At 37.2% G+C, this 26,689-nt stretch overlaps 2 protein-coding genes and 1 long non-coding RNA gene across 7 annotated transcripts in view; 1 reads left to right on the top strand and 2 right to left on the bottom strand.

The window, feature by feature from the left end:
- LOC123531592 (RNA-binding protein 45-like) overlaps positions 1 to 2,091 on the bottom strand; it is a 43,574-nt gene extending 41,483 nt beyond the window's left edge. For all 4 annotated transcript variants that reach the window (XR_006682455.2, XR_006682454.2, XM_045312693.2 and 1 more), the window contains exons 1-2: positions 1,899 to 2,091; positions 1,085 to 1,182 (exon numbers count right to left, since the gene is read on the bottom strand). Coding sequence is in view for 2 of the 4 variants with exons in the window: in XM_045312693.2 (XP_045168628.1) it covers positions 1,085 to 1,182; positions 1,899 to 2,049 (249 nt within the window). In the remaining 2 variants the exon portion in view is untranslated. The remainder of the gene's footprint in view (positions 1 to 1,084; positions 1,183 to 1,898) is intronic.
- A 170-nt stretch (positions 2,092 to 2,261) lies between these two features.
- LOC123531612 (uncharacterized) lies at positions 2,262 to 18,905 on the top strand. Of its 2 annotated transcripts, none has more exons than XM_053518697.1 (5): positions 2,262 to 2,288; positions 8,102 to 8,243; positions 12,776 to 12,905; positions 13,804 to 14,450; positions 15,155 to 18,905. In XM_053518697.1, the coding sequence occupies exons 2-5, from the start codon at positions 8,129 to 8,131 to the stop codon at positions 15,352 to 15,354; spliced, it is 1,092 nt and encodes a 363-aa protein (XP_053374672.1). In that variant the 5' UTR covers positions 2,262 to 2,288; positions 8,102 to 8,128; the 3' UTR covers positions 15,355 to 18,905. The 2 variants fall into 2 exon arrangements, with proteins under 2 accessions (XP_053374672.1, XP_053374671.1); XM_053518696.1 differs by lacking the exon at positions 2,262 to 2,288 and adding an exon at positions 2,295 to 2,466.
- A 724-nt stretch (positions 18,906 to 19,629) lies between these two features.
- LOC128547053 (uncharacterized) lies at positions 19,630 to 21,969 on the bottom strand. The gene is made up of 3 exons (XR_008366292.1): positions 21,817 to 21,969; positions 21,537 to 21,668; positions 19,630 to 21,278 (listed from the first exon to the last, which is right to left on the bottom strand). It is a non-coding gene; the product is annotated as an uncharacterized LOC128547053 (long non-coding RNA).
- Positions 21,970 to 26,689: the final 4,720 nt, after the last annotated feature.

Here is a 26,689-nt window from a genome sequence, read left to right on the forward strand (position 1 = left end):
TGAGAAAAATGTGTCATGTTTATCCACTTTTGGGAAAGAGGAAATATTGAAATTGGCAAAGCATTTTGATGTTGACCCTGTGAAATTGAGATCAGAGTATGTTACTTAAAGAGACTTGTCATTGGCAGTTATAAAGACTTGAACTTGCATGAGGTTTGCTTGAAAGTCACAAAAGATCATGAGTCCATGTTACCCACTATATGTACATGCCTTAAAATTTGTTGTGTGATTCCTGTAAGCAGTTTTACATGTGAGCGCGGGTTTTCAACCCAAAACAGAATTAAGTCTAGACTGCGCACAAACCTGAACAATGAAACTTTGAACAGGTTGATGAGAATTTCAGAGGAAGGACCACCTTTGAAAGACTTCATTATAGATAAAGCTGTCCTCCTCTGGAGGAAGAAATTGATCAAGGAAATGCTAAGTACTGGTTGCTTGATGATAGATGTATTGTGTAGTACTGGTTGCTTGATGATAGATGTATTGTGTTAAGTTTTCAATGGTTTATGCACTGTTGAAACATTGTATTGCCTTTATCTATATGTCATAAATAGATTTTTTTAAAAATAAAGTTGAATAAACAATGTTATTGTTATTTAAAGTGTGTAAGCAATGTTGTGTCTCGCGTTTGCCAAACTTTTCTCTAAATTTCAAAACTTCTCCCTATTTTTCCTGGAGGGAGAAGTCACTTCTCCCTAAATTTCCAGGCTAAGGTAGTCCCTGAGTTTTCATTGTAAATTAACTTAAATACTCAGTATAGTAGTTTCAAACTGATTCATGCCTAAGTATTCAGGTTAAATTAAGCTGCTTCCTTTTTTTGTAAACTACTGATATTCTTCTATGGGATCTAACCTGTTCCTCAACTATTTCTTTCTGGCCTTTTGATTTATACAGGTTTATGCTATGGCTGAATGTTTATTTAACTTTAAAGGGCTAAAAAATGAGCTGCACCATGAGAAAACCAAAATAGTGCATTTGCGACAAGCCTCCACCCAGTCTAGTCAGGATCCATGCTGCTTGCAAAAGCACTATGTTGGATTTCTCATGGTGCGGCTCAAATATATTTCAAAAGAATGAGCTTCACCTTCAAAGGCCTTGGATTTCCAGGTAAAATTTTTCCATTCATTTCTTCAAGAGCTAAAGCAGCCTCTGACACCTTGGAATATGTGACATAGACAACACCTGAAAAAAAAACAACAACATAAATATATATATCTGAAAACACTAGCATAACAGATTAATACAATTCCAAATGTAAGATGCTAAAACTATTCATTTTATGTATACAGGTCATGACCCCAAAATCAACTGTGAAGTTTTGCTTTTAAGTCACATCGACACAAGCACAAGTATGGTCGTATGGCCACTTTCCATTATTTCATCGCAAGCGAGCACCTGCATAGAACTACCGACACTCTGTAAGTCAGCTTGATGGCTTCCTCCTATGAAGAATTCAACACCCAGAAAGAGGCCCAAATCAACATAGGTGAATGGCAAGTGATTCTATGACAGTGAATTCAACCATTGAGGCCACAGGTGCATTTGGCGGATACACAGTTAGCTTGTATAAGGCAGATCTATGGAATTTTGGAGCATTTTTGGTGTGGAAAGGTTCAAGTTCCACTCCTGGCACTCACAATATACTGGCAGTTGATCACACTTGGTCGAGATATTATGCCCACAAACATTGTCACAAAGTTTGGTGAAGATCAGATGAAAACTATACGACTTAAGAGAGCGGACAAGGCTAAATCCGCAGTTTTTCGAGAAATTCAAGGGCCATAACATTGCCAGCAAGTTTGGTGAAGATCGGATGAAAACTGACTTAAAAGGTAGGACTCACTGTCCTGGCTCTAATTTATCTCAACACCGTATTTAGGATCAATAATTTTTTTTGCCTTTATCCTCATTCGTGCGCTTGTCTTTGACAATCCACAGGTCTTCAATCTTTCCATATTGTTCAAACTTTTCTCTGAATGTCTCTTCTTTTACCCCCTTCCCTGCTAAAATAAACAATCTTGTATTTTCTTTAGCGTCGGCACGATACATCTTTTTTTTGCAAAATTTCTTCCGGTAAAGGGATACGCCATTAAATTTTTAAGAAATTAAATTTAATGGCGAATGAATAAGTATAGAAAAAATTATAGAGAAAAAAATTTAATTCCTTTTTTTTGTCAAATAAAATCTTGTACTTTCATGCAAACCAATGTAAAATTATTTATTTATATCTTGACTAATAACTAGGCCCTGAAGCATAATAATGACTTCTTGTGATAATTGCAAAAATAGTAAGGAATGTATTGAAAGTCACAGGCGCTTGGTTGCACTGATAGTATTTTTCTTATATTGGCCTGTACCTACTGTTTGTTGGTTTTAATACGTGCACCAGTGCTCCCTGTATTCAAAAACATTATTTAAGTTCAACGGTTACGGAAGATAGATAGATAGATCTATGCTCTGAAATAAGTGAAATATTTCATTTTAACCTCCGGTTTTTATTTAAATTGTAATTTTAACAAATTTCATATACCCTGAGTCAGTAAAATTATAGACTGAAAAATCTTTAAATTTATGGATTGTCCATATATTTACAGAATATCTATACGAACGATGAAATCCTAGACCTATTGTTTACAAGATAGAAGAGAATATAATAGATTAGCATTTTTTCACAAAATGGTTTATAATCGTGTTGATCTCAATCTAAGTCAGTATCTTACACCATACACCAGACAATCTAGGCATTAACCACCTAGCATATTACATACTGTATGCTACCAGCTACCACAGTAGTTTTTACAAATTTTCATTTTTTCCATGGACAGTTGAGCAATGGAACACACTTCCATTGTATGTAGTCAGCATTGAATCAATCTCTGGATTCAAATCAGTGCTGGCTGCATACATGCTCCAACCATTCTAGACTAGAATAACATTGCATACAGTAATGTATTACACTTGCTTTTATCCTGTTTTTAACCCTACTAACATCTTCCAACATAGTATGTATGTACATTTTTATCCAGATAGAGACTTAAGGTTCTCTTTAGGTATTGCACAATTTTTTATCACCATCTGCCAGTGAGTACTAGGTGAATTGAGTAGCTTGGAAAAGCTGGTGGTTCTTTCACTATTTTAGCCCCCCCCCCCCCCCCCCCCCCCCCCCCCCCCCCCCCCCCACCACCATGGCATGGCCATGTTTCATCACTGAACGTTTGCCATTATTATAAAAGAAAAGAAAAAGACAAAGAAGAAAATTCACTTGTCTTTCAGATGGAAAATATGTCGGGCAGCAGCCCCCAAACATATTCATCTAAAAATAAAGTTACTACTCATTACTTTAATTTTTTAAGTATTTTTAAACCACTATTATTATTATTATAGGGACTGCTAAAGTACAAGTGTTCCTTACTGTCTTTTGTCTTATATTTAGTTTAAAAATAGTTATAAACCATTTGGATGGGATAATGACTGTTTTCATCATGATTTCATCAAGCTAATTTCCATGTCCTACTGGTGTACCGATTTTATGCTTGCATACACTGGCAGCTCAGTAGAATTTGCATAATCTCCTGTTAAAGTAAATAAAAGGTGCCCATCCTGTGACTGTAAACATCAGACCTACTATAGAGAAATCCTTGAGACCCTAAATGATTCAAACCTCACACAAATGTTAAACTAACCTACTAGAAAAAAAACAATATTTTAGAGCAATTTTTCATGACAAATCCAACTTTGGTCAATGAGGTTAACATTTTACTTGGCATCAGCAACATAACATTTTTGAGGTCAAAGTAAACACTTCCACCAAAATATGTTATCAAAAGCCTCGAAAAATCCCACTATACAGAAAAGCAAACTTGGATGGATTTAAACAGTCAATTAGTACCTTCAGGAAATGTTAAAGGAGGACAAATATTTCACCCTCTCAGTTGAAGATCTATCTATGGGGAAATTTATCATTCACTGAAAATAACCTGTCAGAAGAGTTCATTTTGTCAAAAATGTCCTCCATTAGGAACCATCTTTCCTGGGTAAATCAGAAGAGGATAAACAGAAAGCATGATAGAGCCTTCAAAAAATTTAGGAAATCAAACAAATCCTCTGATCGTAAATATTTTTTGGACCTCAAACAAACAGTCTGAAAATAAAAAAGGCTTATCAAAAATACCTTGAAGATATTCTGAATGTTAACCAGCCTGATGTCTCCCCTACACCGAAACCAAAAAAAATTCTACTCCCTCCTCAAACATTCCAAACATGCTTCAGCATCCTTGCCACCTTTAAAATACCAAAACAAATTCCACTCTGATGAAACTTCAAAAGGAACAGTTCTAAATAAACAATTCCACTAAGTATTCAGCCCAAAATCACCTTTAAACCTAGCATCCTACTGCAAGATGAAACTCCAAGACATCTCTGATCAAAAACATAACTCACCACCTCAAAACTACCAAGAATGCCAAATATCCATGTAAATGCCAATGGCGTAGAAAAACTCCAATCAAATCACAACCCTCAAGCCCATCATTCTTAAAACATTTTCAAAGAAACTGTCACCAGTCCTTGAAATTATCTTTCAGAAATCCATTGATGAGGGACATACCTTCCCAGTGGAGAAATGCATATGTAACCCACATCTACAAGAAGGGCGACTGGTCAGACCCAGCCAACTACAGGCCCATATCCCTTACATGCGAACTTTGCAAAACCCTGGGGCATACAGTGGCCTCATCAATTACAAAATACTTTACAAACCTTGGCATTCTGTACCATCTTTAACATGGTTTCTGAGAAAAAAAGATCCTTTGTGACACAACTAATTATGCTTGTAAATGACCTTGTCAAATCAGTGTACAGCAAACAACAGGTTGACCTGATACTATTAGATCTTAGCAAAGCATTTGATAAAGTTAGCCATGAGAAAGTCCTGTTCAAAATGCGTAACTATGGTTTATGTGGTGAAACCCTGAAACGAATTAAGAGCTTCCTTGATAACCGGCTTCAATCCGTAATCTTAAATGATACAAGCTCAGAGCCCATACCTGTCTCTTCTGCAGTTCTTCCTTGTATACACAAATGACCTTCCACAAAATATTCAGTCTAAAGTGCGTCTATTTGCAGATGACACTGCAGTATACATGTCACTTACCCCTGTCAGACAATCAAATACCCTCCGAAATGACATTAAAACACTAGAAAAATGGGAGTTGGACTAGAATATGGAATTCCCTCTAAGTGTCAAGTTACCCACATCACAATACTACATGCATAATACACTATAAGAGTTTGTCGCCTTTACAAAATACCTTGGCATGGATATCTCAAAAGATCTCTCGTGGGACGCCTACATATATAGGTCAGCCAAAAAGGCAAATCAAACCCTAGGTTTTCTCCACAGGAATATAAAGAATCTAAACCCCTTAAGTCCATGGCATATCAGACCCTTACCAGACCACAGCTGAAATATAGCTCCGAAGTCTGGTCTCCATACACACAAACCAAAATAGACCAAATAGAAGTGGTCCAAAGATGGACAGCGCGTTGGGCTATGTCTCACTTTGGCTTCACCTCCTGTGTTACTGACATGCTGTAGTCTAAAATGGCGCTGGATAGATTGCCTGTGCATTGACTCCTAACTCTCTCTTATGTCTAAAATCTCAAAGCAGCTGGTTGCAATCCCCATGGAAGATTATCTCAACTCCCTAACAAGGCAATCACACCATTATCATCCCCTGTCTTACAGGTTAATCTCTGCAACCACTGACTGCTACAAATACTCCTTTTTCCCTGGGACTATAGTCTTATGGAATTATCTTCCACCTGCCATTCCCTTCCTTCCAACCCTTGAGCAGTTCAATGTTGCTGTTTGTATTATTGAAATACGTCACCATAACCTTCCTCTTCACCCCTGTTTTTAGCTCGACTATACGAAGTATAAGGAGAGCTATCCTACTCGCCCCAGCGTCGGCGTCGGCGTCTTTCCGCGTCCCCACCTTGGTTAAAGTTTTGGTGCACTTTCTCTTTTTTCAACTTATCTCTGTAATTACTTGATGGATTTGATTCAAACTTGAAATACTTATTCCTCATCATCATCCACATCATCTGACATAAGGGCCATAACTCTGGCACCAATATTTCATGAATTGTCCCCCCTTTTCACTTAGATTTTCAGGTTAAAGTTTTGATGCACTTTCACTCCATCTCTGTTATTACTGAATGGATTTGATTCAAACTTAAAATAGTTGTTCAACATCATCACCCACATCATATGACACAAGGTGCATAACTCTGGCAACATTTTTTCATGAATTATTCCCCCTTTTTACTTAGAATTTCAGGTTAAAGTTTTGGTGCACTTTCACTCTACCTCTGTTATTACTGAATGGATTTGATTCAAACTTGAAATAGTTGTTCAGCATCATCACCCACATCATATGACACAAGATGCTTAACTCTGGCACAAGTTTTCATGAATTATTCCCCTTTTTACTTAGAATTTCAGGTTAAAATTTAATGCACTTTCACTCTATCTCTGTTATTACTGAATGGATCTGATTCAAACTTAAACAATTGTTCAACATCATTACCCTTATCATATGACACAAGGTGCATAACTCTGGGACCAATTTTTCATGAATTATTTCCCCTTTTTACTTAGAATTTCAGGTTAAAGTTTTGATGCACTTTCACTCTGTCTCTGTTATTACTGAATGGATTTGGTTCAAACTTAAAATAGTTGTTCAACATCATCATCCACACCATATGATGCAAGGTGCATAACTCTGGCACCAATTTTCCATTAATTATTCCCCCTTTTTACTTAGAATTTTAGGTTGAAGTTTTGATGCACTTTCACTCTGTCTCTGTTACTACTGAATGGATTTGATTCAAACTTAAAATAGTTGTTCAACATCATCACCCACACTATATGACACAAGCTTCATAACTCTGGCACTAATATTTAATGAATTATGCCCCTTTTTGCTTAGGATATACTTATATAGTGTTTTGATACATTTTATCTTTACCTCTCTTATTACTTTAAGTTGATATTTTTGACATAGACTCAGGCTATTGTGCAATATCTTCATCCACAGTTGGAGTCATTTAACACTCCAGTGACAGCTCTAGTTTCCTCAGATGTGCCCAGTTTCACTATCCAGCATCAAAATAGTCGAGCGCGCTGTCTTCTGTGACAGCTCTTGTTAGCTGTTGTACTCGCCCTGGCGTTGGCTTTGGCATCACACCTTGGTTAAAGTTTTGCAATGAAGTACATACAACTATCATTGAAATGCATATACTGGTAGCTTTGAAACGTTTAAATACCACCATACAGTGTCAAAGTGTGTATACTACAAGATACCAGTCTCTCCTGACACATTAACTTATTAACTGATGCCCAATGTTTGAAAGGCAAATGAAATTACCGGTACATCAGGAAAATTATGTTACAACCATTAATCAAATATTTTGTTCAGATTTTGCTTTAATCATGTAGCAAGGAAATGTATACATGTAGCATGAAAACAATGCAGCAAAAATCACATTCTGAATAGACAGGATAAAATATACATGTATATCAAAAAAGTCCTCAGTGTAAAATAAAAAGATATTTTTCCATTGAGGCATCAGTCATTAAAATCTTTATATAATAATTCCATCCAGGTTTTAGTGTATGCTCGTATGACCCCTCCACTCTTCTCCAATCCAGGTTTTAGTGTATGCTCGTATGACCCCTCCACTCTTCTCCAATCCAGGTTTTAGTGTATGCTCGTATGACCCCTCCACTCTTCTCCATCCAGGTTTTAGTGTATGCTGGTATGACCCCTCCACTCTTCTCCATCCAGGTTTTAGTGTATGCTGGTATGACCCCTCCACTCTTCTCCATCCAGGTTTTAGTGTATGCTCGTATGACCCCTCCACTCTTCTCCAATCCAGGTTTTAGTGTATGCTCATATGACCCCTCCACTCTTCTCCAATCCAGGTTTTAGTGTATGCTCGTATGACCCCTCCACTCTTCTCCAGTCCAGGTTTTAGTGTATGCTTTTATACCTTACTGAGTAACTTGTCATCAAGATTTTGGCAATAACTATTTCAGGAGAAGTAGAGAAAAAAAACTAACACTATGTCAAGCCTGGCAGATCAACTCAATGCTGTTAAGCTAAAGAAGTCGAAAGAGCCAATTAAAGACTTCTCAAGTCCTAAAACAGCTGGCTTTCTGAAAGAAGAAGATATCAAAGGTATTGTGCTGTCAGTCACTTACTTTTAAGAAGTGTTTGACACTGATTTAACACAAGTTGCCAGTAGCTGATGTTTGTTTAAGCATTGTTAATCTTTTTTGTCATTAAGTAATTCAGTTGCTGGATTGTTTTGCCAAAGTGCTTACTTGCACAGTTTTAGTTCTGTTTTAGTTAGGTTTAATGTCACACCAACACAGTTATAGGTCAAATGTATATGAGCCGTGCCATGAGAAAACCAACATAGTGGGTATGCGACCAGCAAGGATCCAGACCAGCCTGCGCATCCGCGCAGTCTGGTCAGGATCTATGCTGTTCGCTAACGGTTTCTCTAATTGTAATAGGCTTTGAAAGCGAACAGCATGGATCCTGACCAGACTGCGCGGATGCGCAGGCTGGTCTGGATCCTTGCTGGTCGCATACCCACTATGTTGGTTTTCTCATGGCATGGCTCATATGGTGACATTCCAGCTTTTCATGGTGGAGAAAGACCCCAGGTGCCACTGCTGGCATGGTTTCATCAATGGAGGGCACCAAGGTAGAACCACCGACCTTCAGTAAGCCAGATGGATGGCTTCCTCACATGAAGAATTCTAAGGTTCAAGTGAGGCTTTAACCCACATCCGTAAGGGACAAATTAAGTGATCTGACGTCAGCGACCATAACCACTCAGCCACAGAGATCCCCACTTGCACATTTGCACCAGAAATAAAGCCTAATGGTCCTATATGACACTTTATTTATAATGTGTTAACATTTTTCAGAATAATTTGAACTAGTATATCTAAGAAAGGCGATAATACAACTTGGAACTATCATAGCATTAGGATATTTAATCTAAAAACGTACTATCATACATACATGAGTGTTTAACTATGTATATATTCACAAAAAGCAAGCTATACATGGAGGTGTCAGTGCGTATTGAACGCGAGGGTCAATCTTCTCAGGGAAGATCGACTATCTGACTAAGTTTCTTGTTGTTGTGTATTGAACGCGAGGGTATATCAGAAAAGATTGCCTATCCGACTACTGTTCGATGATTCTTCTCTTAGAATTTGGCGTCCTGGAATGTTCAGCGCGTTTTCTTTTTAGCTGGTTTGTTTTTTTACCCACATTCGGTGTTCGCGAAACAGTTCTTAACCCATTTGTTGAAACAACAACATTGCTTTCCTTTCCTTTTTCATTTAAGAATTTTTTCTCGCGCCTGTCGCGTTGTTCCTGTGTCAAATTAGTCCAGCTGTCAACGTCGATAAGATGGTGTGCATAGGATGAATGCAATTTGAAATTACCCTTATTCCTAATGGCACGAGTCCGTTCAGTTTGTTCACTGACAATCAATTTCCTTAAATAATTACTGTTTATAAGTTATAGCAAGACCCACAGAAAGTGGAAATATATAATTATAGGCAGGAAACTGAATACTATGTCGAATCTTCTCCTTAAATTCCTCGATTTCTCCCTAGATTCTGTGGAGGAAGAAGTCACTTCTCCCTAAAATTTTGACCTAGGATGATCCCTGCTAATGGAGCACCCCCACCACCATTAATAATTTGCTGCTTTTCTTCAACACATTTTCTGATTGATTTATTAGTCCCCTACTGGCTGAAAACCAGTTTTGGGGACTATAGGAATGCTCTTTTCCGTCACTCCGTCATTCCGTCTTTCCGTCATTCTGTCATTCCGTCATTCCGTCCGTCCGCAATTTCGTGTCCGGTCCATAACTCTGTCATCCATGAAGGGATTTTAATATTACTTGGCACAAATGTTCCCCATGATGAGACGACGTGTCATGCGCAAAACCCGGACCCCTAGCTCAAAGGTCAAGGTCACAATAGGAGGTCAAAGGTCAACAGGGCTTTTTTCCTGTCCGGTCCACAACTCTCCCATCCTTGAAGGGATTTTAGTATTACTTGGCACAAATGTTCCCCATGATGAGATGATGTGTCATGCGCAAATCCCGAACCCCTAGCTCAAAGGTCAAGGTCACAATGGAGGTCAAAGGTCAACAGGGCTTTTTTCCTGTCCGGTCCATAACTCTCCCATCCATGAAGAGATTTTAATATTACTTGGCACAAATGTTCCCCATGAGGAGACGACATGTCATGCGCAAAACCTGGACCCCTAGCTTAAAGGTCAAGGTCACAATTGGAGGTCAAAGGTCAACAAGGCTTTTTTCCTGTCCGGTCCATAACTCTCCCATCTATGAAGGGATTTTAATATTACTTGGCACAAATGTACCTCATAATAAGACGATGTGTCGTGCACAACTTTCAGACCCCTAGCTCAAAGGTCAAGGTCACACTTAGCAGTCAAATGTTAACATAGCATGAACAGGGTCTGTTTCGTGTCCGGTCCATAACTCTGACATTCATGAAGGGATTTTAATATCACTTAGCACAAATGTTCCCCATGATGAGACGACGTGTCATGCGCAAATCCCGGACCCCTAGCTCAAAGGTCAAGGTCACAATTGGGGGTCAAAGGTCAACAGAGTTTTTTTCCTGTCCCGTCCATAACTCTGCCATCCATGAAGGGATTTTAATATTACTTGGCACAAATGTTTCCCATGATGAGACGACGTGTCATGCGCAACACCCAGTACCCTAGCTTAAAGGTCAAGGTCACACTTTGAGATCAAAGGTCAAGAGGATTTTTTTCCTGTCCGGTCTATAACTTTGTCATGCAAAGCAGGATTTAGATATCAATTGGCACAAATATTCCCTTGGATGAGACAACATGTCATGCGCAAGAACCAGGTCCCTAGGTCTAAGGTCAAGGTCATATTTAGAGGTCGAAGGTCAAATTCAAGAATGACTTTGTACGGAACATTTCTTCTTCATGCATGGAGGGATTTTGATGTAACTTGGACCAAATGTTCACCACCATGAGGCACCCTTGTTTTTAGAATTACGTTCCTTTGTTGTTACTATAAATAGATTTTATTGTAACTTTTTTATTACTGGCGGTACAGAAAAATCGAGACCACTTTTCTGTGGTACAGCATGCATGTTACATCCAATTTTTATACGCCTGAAGGGACGTATTATGTTATGACGCTGGTGTCCGTCTGTCCGTTAGCAATTTTGTGTCTGTCCGTTAGCAATTTCGTGTCCGCTCTGTAACTCTTGAACCCCTTGAAGGATTTCAAGGAAACTTGACACAAATGTTCACCACACTGAGACGACGTGCAGAGCGCATGTTTTGGATGTCTCGCTTCAAGGTCAAGGTCAAACTTAGGAGTCAAAGATCATATCAGTTTGTTTCGTGTCCGCTCTGTAACTCTTGAAACCATTGAAGGATTTCAAAGAAACTTGACACAAATGTTCACCACACCAAGACGACGTGCAGAGCGCATGTTCCGGATGACTCGCTTCAAGGTCAAGGTCACACTTAGGAGTCAAAGGTCATATCAGTTTGTTTCGTGTCCGCTCTGTAACTCTTGATCCCCTTAAAGGTTTTCAAAGAAACTTGACACAAATGTTCACCACACCAAGACGACGTGCAGAGTGCATGTTCCAGATGACTCGCTTCAAGGTCAAGGTCACACTTAGGGGTCAAAAGTCATATCAGTTTGTTTTGTGTCCGCTCTGTAACTCTTGAACTGCTGGAAGGATTTCAAAGAAACTTGGCAGAAATGTTCACCACACTGAGACGATGTGCGGAGTGCATGTTCCGGATGACTCGCTTCAAGGTCAAGGTCACACTTAAGGGTCAAAGGTCATATATGACTTTGCTTTGTATATATTGCTCTGCATTGCAGTGCTCTTGTTTTTATTTGGCAGATCTCTTTTTTGTACTTACAATTTTTTTTTTTTGAATTACTTCCCTTTTATGTTACTATAAATAGCTTATTTTGAAACTTTTTTGTTATTGGCCGTAGGGAAAAACCGAGACCACTTTTCTGTGGTACAACATGGATGGTACTTCCAATTTTTAGGTCTATTTTTACATACCTGTACCTGATAAGGATTTTTTTGTAGGCCTTGAATATTTTTTTGTTGATTTGTTTTTTGAAGTTTTCCTTTTGTTGTTCCAGTCCTTTGGGCTACAACAGTCAAGTTCTTAAAATTTTGCTCCCATCCTATGATGTAATCCTTCGGGCGTATATTGCCCCGCTTGGCGGCGCTCTTGTTAGGTGTATTTTGACCTATCTCTACCTGGTAAAGAGTTTCTTGTGGACTTATATTATTATTATTATTATTATTTTTTTTTTTTTTTTTTTTTTTTTAAAGATTAATTTCCCTTTGTTGTTACTATAAATAACTTACATGATAACATTTTTATAATCAGCCAAAAAAATTCAATATGAAAACAACTGTGGGTTTTTATATATGCACATTTTAATCCAAGTGTGTTGTTATAATAATATAACATATTGTATATGTAGTACAATATTGTTTATACATCATTGACAGATATCAGTTCATTATGTTATACTGCAGTAGAAAAAATTAGGTGCCTTCCAGTAGGGGACTTTGTATTGCATGGCAATACTTCATTCACTCGTTATTCTTGTAATGTCTTTCCTTCAGAGTATGAGAAATGTGTGCTAGAGGTAAATACAGAACATTGGATTGATCTTCTCAAAGGCGAGACATTTCCCACAGTTCTCTGCCCTTTCTTGCTGGAGGAGGCTCAAGTTTTCATTGGCATTTATGAAAGGTAAAAACCTAAAGGTGATAAAAAGTTGATGAGACCAAACAAAATTTAATGTAGTTCATTTAACCTGTATGACCTAATTTCTGTTTTGCTGGTTCGGTTTTGTCCGCAAGAATGGTTGGTATTTGAAAGTAGATTGTGATGGACTATGTTAAATGACATAGAAAAGAACCAGAAGTGATAACAAAATCCTTACATGAACAATGCCATTGCCCAAATTACTCTGAAAATATCTACCTACTGAATCTTTTTTTTTTGTCTGAACCTTATTTTACTTGTTGCATCAGTGTGCAAAATAAATTCCCAGAAAATAAGTTTTATATTATCTGTAAAATTGATTATTTGCAAATACATATTCCCACAAAATAGCCATTTTCTGATTTTGGTCATAACGACTGAATTTCATGGCCACTGAATTTCATGGCCACGAAATTAACTAAATTTCTTCTTTAATGAACTTGTCCATCTTTCAAATTAGACAGTACCATTAACTGTTAAAAGGGGTGCGAACCAAAAAGATACTGACTGAATGGCGAAGTGCAGATCTTGATCAGACTGCATAGATGTGCAGGCTGATCATGGTCTACACTGGTCGCAAAGGCAGAAATCAAGCGTGTCCAGCATGCTAAGGGTTAACTTGAAAATTTGCACATAATTATAATCATTATATACTGCTTGACAGTGTAAAGACGTTAATATTAAATATTTGTGTGGTCATCAACATATTTAGGAAGCTACTGAATTGTAGTGAATGTTATTCAAAAGTAACTTGTTATTGTAATGAAACAAACATAGAACTTCTGATGGCCTCAGCTTACTATGGCGTAGTCATAATGATTTTGGTTGTTGTTGATAAAATTTCATGTAATCTTACTCCTAATCTATGATTTGTGATTTTCAGGCTGTATCTTAACAAAGATCATACTGATATTTGTAACACTGACTGGCGAGACAAAATAACAGACAGTGAAAAGACTTGTCTTGAAGCCTTGACAACACGTCTGCAAACGTCAATGAACACTTACACCAAAGATGGGTTTGCTTTTGTTAAGACATCAAGTCGAAGTGCAAAAGACGCACCTCTAGTTCAGAACCATCTGAAAGATCTGTATAGAAAGGAGCTGATGACATATCCTGCTGAAGAAAGGTCAGAAAATGTTCAGATAATGTGCCTTCTGAAAGCCGCTTTCATTGCATTGCGAGTAAAAACTGCTGATGAAGTAGTTGATATGTTTATGCGGAGTGAAAGAATCTACCAGGACCTACTTTTGGCGGCTGTCAACCAGAAAGACAAGTACCATGAACATTTTGTGATCAGAAAATTTTTCGATATCGACATTGATATGGAATTTCGTGGATTTGTATCAAATTACGAATTAGTTGCCTTATCCCAGTATAATTATGCAATTTGCTCAGAGAGGTTGGTGAAAGAGAAAGAGAAATATGGACAAATGGTGAAAAATTACTTCCAGAACACAGTACAGCCAAAGTTGAAGGGTTCAAAGTTCCCAAAACATTCCATAATTGATTTTGCTATCTGCGAAAAAGGTAATAGCTCAGTCACTTTATAAACTCTTTAGTTAATACTATTGTTTAGTTGATTGTCAAGAAATGAAACACTATTGTGTCAGCTTTCTAGAATAACTGGAATGTTGTATTAGGAGGTGTGATTGTGACCCTGCTAGTTTTTAGGACCTGTTGTATTGAATTCTTTCTTAATCTTCACAGATCATTGGCAACATCTCAACCAGAGTCCATAATTCCAATTTACAGTTAGCAAAATTATGCCTCTTGTTTTTGATAAAGATTTTGTGTGTAGGCTAATACTGTGTTGGAAGGTCTTCAAATAGTCAAGCACACAGTGTCATTAGGCAGCCATTATTTAGGATAAAAACTTAACAGTTCCATTTATTTAATCCTTACCATACTGGACACGATTGATTCTGCCTTTGCGACCATTGTAGATCATGATCAGCCTGCACAGCCATGCAGTCTGATCATGATCTGCACTGGTCACCATTCAGTCAGTTTCTTTTTGATGTGCACCCCCTTTTAACAGTTAATGGTACTGTCCAATTTGAAAGATGGACAATTTCATTATAGAAATTTAGCAGGGTAAGTGTTGGTGGTTACACTTTCAGAAATGTCAGATTACTAAAACCTGCATCATATGCATCCACAATTAATGCCTTGCAAAACTGTTCTGTTAATATAGATGCATTTAGTTAGATGAAATTCACAATGTTTTCCAGGTGCAAAACTGTGGGTGATTGAAGTGAACCCTTTCCTTGAGACAACAGATGGTGCCCTGTTCAGCTGGAACCATGAGAGAGACATACTGGAGGGGTCAAAGGGGTTTGTGTTTAGGATCACAGAGAAACCACGTCCCGGGGCCAAGACTATTCTACCTCAGAGTGTCAGGGGACTCCTTGAGGAAAAGGAGAACATTTAAGGGGTTAAGACAAAACAGATGAAACTCTGCAAGATTATGTAGGATAAAGACAGAGTTTTGTTGATTGAAAAAGGAGTTTTAAGAAATCCGTTTGATGTTGATCAAAAATCAAATTAAGTGTTATAGATATTTTTCTACATTCCATATCTTTTTTTCTGAATCTCAAAGATTTCAACTGTTAACTATATTTTCTAATAATTGAAATCAAAAGATTTAATAAATAATCAGAATATTGCCATTTTTGTCAAGCCCGCTGGCGGTGAGCGCAACATAGTTGTCACTATGGCGGTTCGGTGTATGTGCCTGTGTCCGTCTGTCCGTCCTTCCATCTGTGAGAGTGTGTGTCCATCCGAGATTGTCCAGGCTGTAACTTATCTATGGATCAAGGGATTCTTAAACAACTTCGCACACATGTTTGCCTCAATGAAACGGTGTGTTGTGTGCAAGAAACAGATTGGTAAGTTAAAAGTCGAGGTCAAAAGTCAGTGCCGTTTTGCTTTTCCGGGCTGTAACTCAGCCATGGATTGAGTGATTCTTAAATAATTTGGAACAAATGTTGCCTCAATAAGATGATATGTCATGTACAACAACCAGATTGGTAGCTTAAAGGTCAAGATCATACTTAGAGGTCAAAGGTCAAAACTTGGTGCAGTTTTCCTTGTCCGGGCTGTAACTCGGCCATGGATTGAGGGTTTCTTAAATAACTTGGTACAAGTGTTTGCCTCAATGAGACAGTCTGTCAGGTATAAGTAGTTGAGAGATGAAGGTCACACTTAGGGGTCAAAGGTCAAAAGTTGATGCAGTAAAAATCTCTTGTCTGGGCTGTAACTTAGCCATGGATGGAGATGTTCTTAAATAACTTGGCAGAAATGTTTGCCGCAATCAATACTGTCGCTGCCAAATTGTATAAAAAATGTCAGTCCTTTTGACAGCTGGCGGGCTCGACATGTTGCCCGTGGGCATCTAGTTTGCTATAAAAATGCAATGGAAATTAAGTTAACTTAGTTTATGATCTTATTGTATGTGCAATAATTTCATATTTTATATATCTAATAGTTTCCTTAGGTATTTACATTTCTATACATATCTGATGTTTTGACTTCTGTATGAAATTACCTCAGTTATCTCTATTTTTGTTATCTGTAGTTTTTAATATATTGTTATGTTTATGATGTTCTGATTTTTACTCTTTTAGCCTCTGCAAAAAGCTTATGAATTGGGCTGTAACATGTCATGTGTGACATTCCATCCAAATTTTGTTGCTAGAACCTTATAAATGCTCAAGAATTTAATAATTTGAAACCTACATGCTGATCACTTTTCTTCAGTTTTACTTATATTTATGTCATTTAAAATAAAATTCCTATTAGACATTTAATATATATTTGCTGTTTAAAATGAAATATTCTTATGAAGCTTACCAGCCCGCTTATCTACAGATCGCGGGGTCATGAGTTCGATCCCTGGGTGAGGCATATGTTCTCTGTGACAATTTGATAAAAGACATTGTGTCTAAAACCATTCTTCTTCCACCTCTGATTCATGTGGGGAAGTTGGCAGTTACTTGCAGAGAACAGGTTTGTACTCGTACAGAATCCAGGAATACTGGTTAGATTATCTGCCCGCCATTACATAACTGAAATACTGTTGAAAAACGGTGTTAAACCCGAAACAAACAAACATAAGATTAGCACAATGTTGGTTTTTAATTTGTTTTGAAATAGGCTTTCAGCCTCCTTTTTTGGTTTTTAATATGATGAAAGGTGGCTATTTATATTCTTTGTGTGTAACTACTGTGAAAATATTATTACTGTTGGTGGGCAACGTTTCATGGTTGTGTCTCTCAGCGACATGTATTTCCAACATCCCAGTAAATTACCATAATATATTTTTCAGTACTATTTGAAATACACAAAGTTATTTCCTTTAGACAGTCTTTCAGTTGAAACTTTAAAATTGCATTTTATTTATATTTTGATTTGTATCACCTCAGTGTATTAAGTGGAGAATAATTCCACATATATATCAGTTAACAGTCCCATAATTTTGTGCTGTAAATGATAATGATAAAGAATCAGATGATATTCAAGATTTTAAATTGTTTTTGCTCAGTTGAGCTTTAAAGGCACTGACCTCCAGATTTGGCTAAAAATAATCTTTCTTTCAAATTGAAGTTTGGTCATATTATGAACATTAGAATACAAGTTTTTGTTTTCTGAAATATTTTAAAAATTCCAAATCAAGAAAAAAGGATGACCGCGTCAGGAATTGAACCCCGGACTGCCGCAGCAATAAAGACACTTTCCCATCATCGTAATTAAGTTTTAAAGCCTTCTTAAGAAATGTAGCATTTATTTCCAGATATCTAAAAAAAATTATTTTGTTGTCAAATGATCTGGAGGTCAGTCCCTTTAAGTGCTCAAGATGAGCTATTTGTGATATCCATGTGTCTGTCTTTCATTGTTGTGCATCATCATCAGTTTTTACTGTTTACATTAGAGGTCACAGTTTTTTACCCTACCTTCTTCAGTTTCCCTGAAGAATAATTTCCGCTAAATATAAAACTTGGTTAACTGGGGTCAGAAACTAGGCCACTACGTCAAATAATAGTTATAACTTTTACACAATATTTGTCTTTATAAAATCCAGGTCAGTTCCAAAAATAGGATACCTGAGATAAAAAACTAGGTAACTAGGTCAAATCATAGAAACACCTTTTGAACACTGTAAAGGTCACATATTCTCCTTGGTCTTCATAAAGCAGTCAGAAAACCTGTCTCTATGAAATCTGGGTCATATTTGAAACTGGTTTATCAAAGGTCAAAAACTAGGCCATTATTTCAATTTTTTAGAAAAAAACATTGTCAATACTCTACAGGCAATATTTAGAACCTGCTGTTCCTAAAACTTTTAGGTCAAGTTTCAACTTGAATTATGTATGGTCAAAAACTAATTTATTAGGTCAAATCACAGAAAGACTTGTCAACTCTCCAGAGGTCACATTTTCCACTTGGTTTTCATGAGACTTGGTCAGAATGTTTTTCTGTTTGAAATCAAGAATAAATGTCTTTACTGGGTCAAAAACTAGAACACTATGTCAAATTGTCCCATGCAATTCTGGGATAACTTGTGAATGAAAAGAAATGGAACCAATGTATTATTCTTGCATGCTTGTAAAAGGCCACTAACAGTGTCTGTACACTTGGTTTTGCTGTATCTCTTTGATTCCAACAGGCTCATTATCTAATATGCAAACTTGTGTATATTGTCAGAACATTAATGTACCATGCACAGTTTTGGAGTGATAGATGGAAGGAAAGATGGATGGATGGAGAAAGAGAGTGTTCTACTTGATAAGTTGCAAACTATCAGTTTTTTTTTCTTGTACATAAGGAGGCAATTATATTTATACATCTTTTATAATATTTATTCAATATTTTTTATATCTAAATCTATATTTGCTATTTACTTTTGTTACCAGTTACAAAGAAATAAACTTCTTTTATAAGCTATTTTATACAATAATTTATATTTATAAAAGAAGGAAACACTTCAGTGTTTATTTTTAATGCAATCTAAACTTCGTTTTAGTCTTTAGATATAACACAAGTGACCCTGTTTCTTTAAGACATTAATTAGTTGACACCTATTCTAAAGAGGTTGATAGAAAGCATATACTTAAAAAATAATATATCTTATTCACTGATTTGCTCTTGAATAAAATCATTGTTTGGAGTTCAGATGTGAAGGAATTATATCATGAGAGCGCAGCCAAAGTGATATAATATTACGCATCTGAACGACAGACAATGATTTTATTCAAGAGCAAATCACTAAATGAGATATATTATTTTGATTCCAACACATTAGCAAGGATTTTAAAGTACATCCTTGATGACATCTAGTAATTGTGATGTTAGAAAAATGAATTGTTGTTTAATAACACACAGTTTTCAACCTTCTTTGTTTGATAAGAAAATGGAACAGGTTCCGGTTGTGTTAGAATTAAGTTTTTCTACGAAAATGATAATTTTGATTAAATCAAAACTTAACCAAATTCTCGTGGCCATGTATATAGGGGGTATAATTTTTTAAAGATAGACTTCTGGAGTCTTATTGATAGAATTTCCAACTCCGGTGCTTGGACGATGTGAAAGTAAGTACACAAAGAACAAATTTTGACCTGGACTAAAACTTTTTTGAGATGGCCGGAATTTCGAGTTTGGGCTACCGAGTTTCAGCAATACTTGGATATAATGTGTGATGAAATTAAGAAGTGATAGTAGTCAAATGTTGGTTAAAACTTTACTCGGTCAATCATTGAATTCTCCATAATTATCTTCTAAACATGAAAATTGTTTAAGAAACTTGGATGGAATGTTCATGTTATTAACTTGTGGTGCAGAAACCATGTTTCAATGATGTCAGTCAAAAATCAATGTAACACTTCAAGGTCACGTGTTTGACAGTTTGAGCCTTGGATTTCATGTCTGCTACGTCCCTTCTTAACCCCTTTGGTGAATTGTGAAACTCAGATGGCATGATAATATTCGCAAGTCGATGTGCAGAACTGTATTCCAAATGCGCAGTGTCACCATTACTAACACTCCATAACTTAGTTTTGGATCGAAAAGATGAAATGAAATGTAGCCATGTAGAAAAACTAAGGTTAAAATTGCATATTTGGCCAGAGGGGTATAGGTAACCATGATCATAAAATATTTCGGTATTCGTTCCCCTATGAATCTCTGGAATGAAGTTTCATCTTATCCAAGACGAGAACCCATGTTCCACTTGTGCCTACGTAATTGAAGGTCACATTATTAAGTCTTGTCCAAAACCACAGGGCCTAGGGCTTTGATATTTGATATGTAGCATTATTAAGGCAACCTTTACCAAGAGTATTTAAATTGTCCCCCTAGGGTCAAATATTGCTCCACCCTGGTGGTCACATGGTTTATATAGACCTATATAGGGAAAAACTTTGAAAATCTTTTGTCCAAAGCCACAGGGCCTAGGGCTTTGATATTTGGTATGTAGCATCTAGTGGGCCTCTACCTGGATTGTTCAAATTATATTACTAGGGTCAAATATGGCCTCGCCCTTGGGGGTCATATGGTTTAATAGACTTGCATAGGGAAAAAGTTTGAAAATCTTCTTGTACAAAACCACATTGCCTAGGGCTTTGATATTTGGTATTTAGCATCGTATAGTTGTCCTTTACCAATATTGTTCAAATTATCCCCCTGGGTTAAAAAATGGCCCCGCCCCAGGGGGCACATGGTTTAAATAGACTTGTCTTCAAAAAACATTGCCTCTGAAACCATTGGGTTGCAGTTGATGAAAGTTGGCCTGGATGTTCCTTGGGTGTTCCCCTTTCAAATTTGTTCAATGGTTCCACTTGGTTGCACATAGGGGCCGCCAGAGCTAAAAATAGAAAAGTCTTCTAACAACATCTCCTCTTAATTTGCTAGTCTAACTTCAAAATAATTTCACACAAATGGTCCTTATGTACTCTTTGTCAAGCTTGTTATGATTCGTCAAAAAACATGGCTGCCAGGGGACGACGACGTGGTCACTTTTCGGTGTCTATATATAGTTATCTTACGGCAGAAATATGTCACCATAGTTTACTTATTTAGTGTAACTGCATATTACAAAGTAAAATTAAACTCGACCATGACCCACAAGAATAAGAATGAAAAAGACATACAGAAAAGTGATGCATTAATTTACATGTTCGTTGAAAAACTGATTCAGAAAAAAAACAATGATAAAATGATTCTCAGTTCCATTTAGAAGTCATCCAAAACACAAGCTAGATGCACCGGCTGAAGAGTTAAAGACACCTCATTTCTTCCACTATGTACACTAAACACAATATTGAGCAGGTATTACCCTTTAGTTCCCCTGGTTACGTATTCCTGCAATAGATAAATTAAAGAAGTTGTTACTAATTCTGTGGCCTAATTATATCAAAACAAGCACAAAAATCCAACAGGAACAGATACGTTTTAAGAACGCGGTCTCCCCAACACAAACATTTCAAGTTTGGATGAGACAATAATAAACAAATGTATATTCAATGCATATATACATTCAATGCGGAGAATTAATGCCAATCTAGAAAAAGTTGACTCCATCTGCTTCTTTGAAAAATAAAACAACAACAATTTTCTCACCAATTTCACATTTTCCTTGAATTTCACTGGCGTTCTTCTTGCATACACATATACTGTCCCAGCATTCAGCATTTTGGTCTAGTTCACATGCTTCGCCATCATCACCGATACATCTACCTTGATATGTCTCATCTACAGGATATATGTATTGATGGATGATAACAAACACACAAACGTCCGGTTTTTAAAATAATGTACTACTTATAAGGAGAAACACTAAACTTTTCAATTCTATTATTATACATTGTTGATATGATATAGAATAATAATCTGGTTTTACCTGTGATACATTTGCCTCCTAGACCAGTGGTACCATATTTACACCTGCATAAGCCATGTACACACTCCGCGTTATTATCTAGCAAGCAGTTCTGACCATTATTTCCAGAGCATCGCCCACCAAATGTTTCATCTGTTTGAAAAAAGCTAAACACTAAGAAATACTCCGTGTTTTATCTTTTAGTGTTCTAAAGTGAATACATTTTTCAACCAGGTTTACATAGAAAACCAGTTATTAGATTGGGGTATGTCGTCTGGCGGGCGGGCGTCAAACTTGGTTTCCGCACAATAACTTTAGACACCAAACTTGGCCTGTAGATAGATGATAAGGAGACGAAGCTTGGGATTACATTTGGGTCAAGGTCAAGGTCGCTGTTGCTAAAAATAGAAAAATTGGTTTCTGCACAATAACTTTAGTTTTCATTGATGTATTGAAATTAAACTTGGCCTATAGATAGCTTATAGAAAAACCAAGGTTGGGATTGTATATGGGGTCATTGGGGTCAAGTTCAAGGTCAGGATAACTTATTTAGAAAATTCCACGGTGGCGCAGTGGTCTAGAGCGTTGGGCCAAAAGCTACATTTTAGTCAATGGGACAGAAGGGTGTTGGTTCAAATCCTACTGAGATCCAAAAAAACGTTTGTTTTTTTTCTTGTTTTTTTTGGTCAAGGTCAAGATCACAGTTACTAGAAATAGATTTTTTCTCAGTGTGATCATCAGAATGGTGGTTTCTGCTTTATAATTTTAGTTTGGACTTAGTTACTGCCACCAATCTTTGTGTACAGCAAGCTTATCTGAAAAATTAGCTTTGAATGATATTTTGGGTCACTGTTACTAAAAATAGAATAATGGTTTCCACTCATATCTTTAGTTTGGGTACACTTATTGTCAGTATACTTGGTGTGTAGATAGCTGTGATCAAACACAAAAGTTTAGGAATGTATTTGAGGTCGCTTGGATCAGGGTCAAGATCAATGTAGCTAAAAATAGAAAAAATAATAAAAATAGATTTTTGTGCTTTTGAAAGGAAGGGTGTCGGTTCAAATGTTACTGAGATCCAAATTTTTTTTTGTGACAGAAAGGTCATTTAAATGCCATTGGGTAACTAAAATAGAAAAATATGGTCATAGTTATAATAAAAAATATATGTTTAATAGAATATGGCCATTTTTTAGCTCACCTGAGCACGAAGGGTGGGCTTTTGTGATTGCCCTGTGTGCGTCGTCCGTTGTCAACAATTTGACTGTTAACACTCTAGAGGTCACAATTTTGGCGTAATCTTAATGAAACTTGGTCAGAATGTTACCCTTAATAAGATCTTGGATGAGTTCGATATTGGGTCATCTGGGGTCAAAAACTAGGTCACCAGGTCAAATCAAAGGAAAAGCTTGTTAACACTCTAGAGGTCACAATTTTGACCCAATCTTAATGAAACTTGGTCAGAATGTTACCCTCAATAAAATCTTGGACAAATTTGATAATGGGTCATCTGGGCTCAAAAACTAGGTCACCAGGTCAAATCAAAGGAAAAGCTTGTTAACACTCTAGAGGTCAAAATTTTGGCCCAATCTTAATGAAACTTGGTCAGAATGTTACCCTCAATAAAGTCTTGGACAAGCTTGACATTGGGTCATCTGGGGCAAAAACTAGGTCATCAGGTTAAATCAAAGGAAAGCTTGTTAACACTCTAGAGGTCACAATTTTGGTCCAATCTTAATGAAACTTGGTCAGAATGTTACCCTCAATAAAATCTTGGACAAGCTTGACATTGGGTCATCTGGGGCAAAAACTAGGTCACCAGGTCAAATCAAAGGAAAAGCTTGTTAACACTCTAGAGGTCACATTTATGCCTTTATCTTCATGAATCTTAGTCAGAATTTAAATCTAAATGGTCTCAAGGTCCAGGTCAAATCAAAGTAAAAGCTAGTTAACACTGTAGAGGCCACATTTATGACCATATCTTAATGAAACTTGGTCAGAATGTTAATCTCGATGATCTGTAAGTCAAGTTCAAATCTGGGTCAGGTGGGGTCAAAAACTAGGTCACTAGGTCAAATCAAAGGAAAAGCTTGTTAACATTCTAGAGGCCACATTTAGGACTGTATCTTCATGAAACTTTGTCAGAATGTTAATCTTGATGATCTTGAGGTCAAGTTTGAATCTGGGTCATGTTGAGTCAAAAACTAGGTCACAGGGTCAAATCAAAGGAAAAGCTAGTTAACACTGTAGAGGCCACATTTATGACCATATCTAAATGAAATTTTGTCAGAATGTTAATCTTGATGATCTATAGGTCAAGTTCAAATCTTAATCAGGTGGGGTCAAAAACTAGGTCACTAGGTCAAATCAAAGGAAAAGCTAGTTAACATTTTAGAGGCCACATTTATGACCATATCTTAATGAAACTTGGTCAGAATGCTAATCTTGATGATCTTTAGGTCAGTAGGTCAGGTGAGCGATACAGGGCCTTCATGGCCCTCTTGTTTAAAGAACCTGTTGGCATGATGCAATTGAAAGCCTGGTTTTTGTGGAATTTCCACGTTTCTTGTTGTAAAGTAAACATGAGGTAGCTAAATATTTGTCTACAGATTCTAGTTGTCATTAGAATATGGTCTTCTATTAGCTCCGTTATAATACATGTAGTACGACAACATTTGATGTCTGGTGTATGAGATACCTCAGACTATAAACAAAGAGAACAAATGTATAACTAAACTAACATGTATCTATTTATTACTTAAGGTTTAGGAGTATATCTTCAAAACACAGAAGTATTTGATAAACGAAAAACATCTTTACCAACAATCTACCTGACCATTACATGTTCTGCCGCACTGGCCCGTACAATGGATACTTAAGATATTCTTATAAAGTTGTCCCCAATTTTAAAAGAAATAAAAGTAAACAATTGCTGAAACTTACGTTCAACCTATTTATGTTACTGGGACATTATTGCAAATGCATCGAAACGAAGATATGTAAACAGTTCTTTGAAAATGGTGAGTTTTTAAAAGCGCTGAACTGTCCGTAAGTGTGACCCCTTTATGTGGCCCTTTTCCGGAATTCAATATACAAATGTATATACCAGTAAACTGAAAGTTGTCTGGAGTAATACACATGTTTTATATGCTGTTCAATTTTCACGTGAAACAACCTTTTCTTTCTATGATTTGGTGTTGCTTGAATTTTTTTTCTCAAAATGTAATGCTAAGTCTTTGAAAAAGTTCTGTTCACATGATGAAATATTCCCACCGGGCATAAAATTTACACCAGCACAATATTTGCGTAGGCGCAAATATATACAAAATGTATTAAGCTTTAGTTTACACGCGGTGCCCATTATTGTGCTTCTTAAATTCATTAAAATATTTTATGCCCCCGAAGGGAGGCATATAGTTTTTGAACCGTCTGTCCGTCTGTCGGTCCGTCGGTCTGTCAGTCTGTCAGTCTGTCGGTCTGTCAGTCTGTCCGCAATTTTCGTGTCCGGTCCATATCTTTGTCATCGATGGATGGATTTTCAAATAACTTGGCATGAATGTGTACCACAGTAAGACGACGTGTCGCGCGCAAGACCCAGGTCCGTAGCTGAAAGGTCAAGGTCACACTTAGACATTAAAGGATAGTGCATTGATGGGCGTGTCCGGTCCATATCTTTGTCATCGATGGATGGATTTTCAAATAACTTGGCATGAATGTGTACCACAGTAAGACGACGTGTCGCGCGCAAGACCCAGGTCCGTAGCTCAAAGGTCAAGGTCACACTTAGACTTTAAAGGATAGTGCATTGATGGGGGTGTCCGGTCCATATCTTTGTCATCCATGGATGGATTTTCAAATAACTTGGCATGAATGTGTACCACAGTAAGACGACGTGTCGCGCGCAAGACCCAGGTCCGTAGCTCAAAGGTCAAGGTCACACTTAGACGTTAAAGGATAGTGCATTGATGCGCGTGTCCGGTCCATATCTTTGTCATCCATGGATGGATTTTCAAATAACTTGGCATGAATGTTTACCACAGTAAGACGACGTGTCGTGCGCAAGACCCAGGTCCGTAGCTCAAAGGTCAAGGTCACACTTAGACGTTAAAGGTCATTTTTCATGATAGTGCATTGATGGGCGTGTCCGGTCCATATCTTTGTCATTCATGCATGGATTTTAAAATAACTACGCATGAATGTGTGACACAGTAAGACGACGTGTCGCGCGCAAGACCCAGCTCCGTAGGTCAAAGGTCCTAAACTCTAACATCGGCCATAACTATTCATTCAAAGTGCCATCGGGGGCATGTGTCATCCTATGGAGACAGCTCTTGTTTTTTTTTTAGATATTTTATTGATGTCAATATTTTCAGCTTAATGTTTATCAACAATTAGTAATTTTAAAGAAGTAAATTTAATGACACAATGATCACTGTTCTCTCCGTTTAACTGAATATGAGGTTCCCGAGGTGAACTATTGCCATCACTCACCGTTCGTCATCCGTCCGTCCACATTTTTATTATGCCCCTCTTCAAAGAAGGAGGGGTATATTGTTTTGCAGATGTCGGTCAGTCGGTCGGTTGGTCGGTCGGAATGTAGACCAATCTGTTTCTGGATGATAACTCAAGAACGCTTGGGCCTAGGATCATGAAAGTTGATAGGGAAGTTGGTCATCACCAGCAGATGACCCCTTAATGATTTTGAGGTCCTTATATCAAAGGTCAAGGTCACAGTGACCCTGAACAGTTAAACGGTTTCCGGATGATAACTCAAGAACGCTTAGGCCTAGGGTCACGAAAATTGATAGGGAGGTTGGTCATGACCAGCAGATGACCCCTATTGATTTTGAGGTCAGTATGTCAAAGGTCAAGGTCACAGTGACCAGGAACAGTA

This window comes from Mercenaria mercenaria, chromosome 11, assembly GCF_021730395.1.
Source record: "Mercenaria mercenaria strain notata chromosome 11, MADL_Memer_1, whole genome shotgun sequence".
NCBI classification, from domain to species: domain Eukaryota; kingdom Metazoa; phylum Mollusca; class Bivalvia; order Venerida; family Veneridae; genus Mercenaria; species Mercenaria mercenaria.

Excerpts from the sequence above, each read along its gene's own strand:
- LOC123531612 (XM_053518697.1), top strand. The coding sequence starts at position 8,129 with ATGTCAAGCCTGGCAGATCAACTCAATGCTGTTAAGCTAAAGAAGTCG. Across the intron at positions 8,244-12,775 it reads GAAAGAAGAAGATATCAAAG|AGTATGAGAAATGTGTGCTA; the intron begins GTATTGTGCTGT and ends TCTTTCCTTCAG. Across the intron at positions 14,451-15,154 it reads TTTTGCTATCTGCGAAAAAG|GTGCAAAACTGTGGGTGATT; the intron begins GTAATAGCTCAG and ends AATGTTTTCCAG.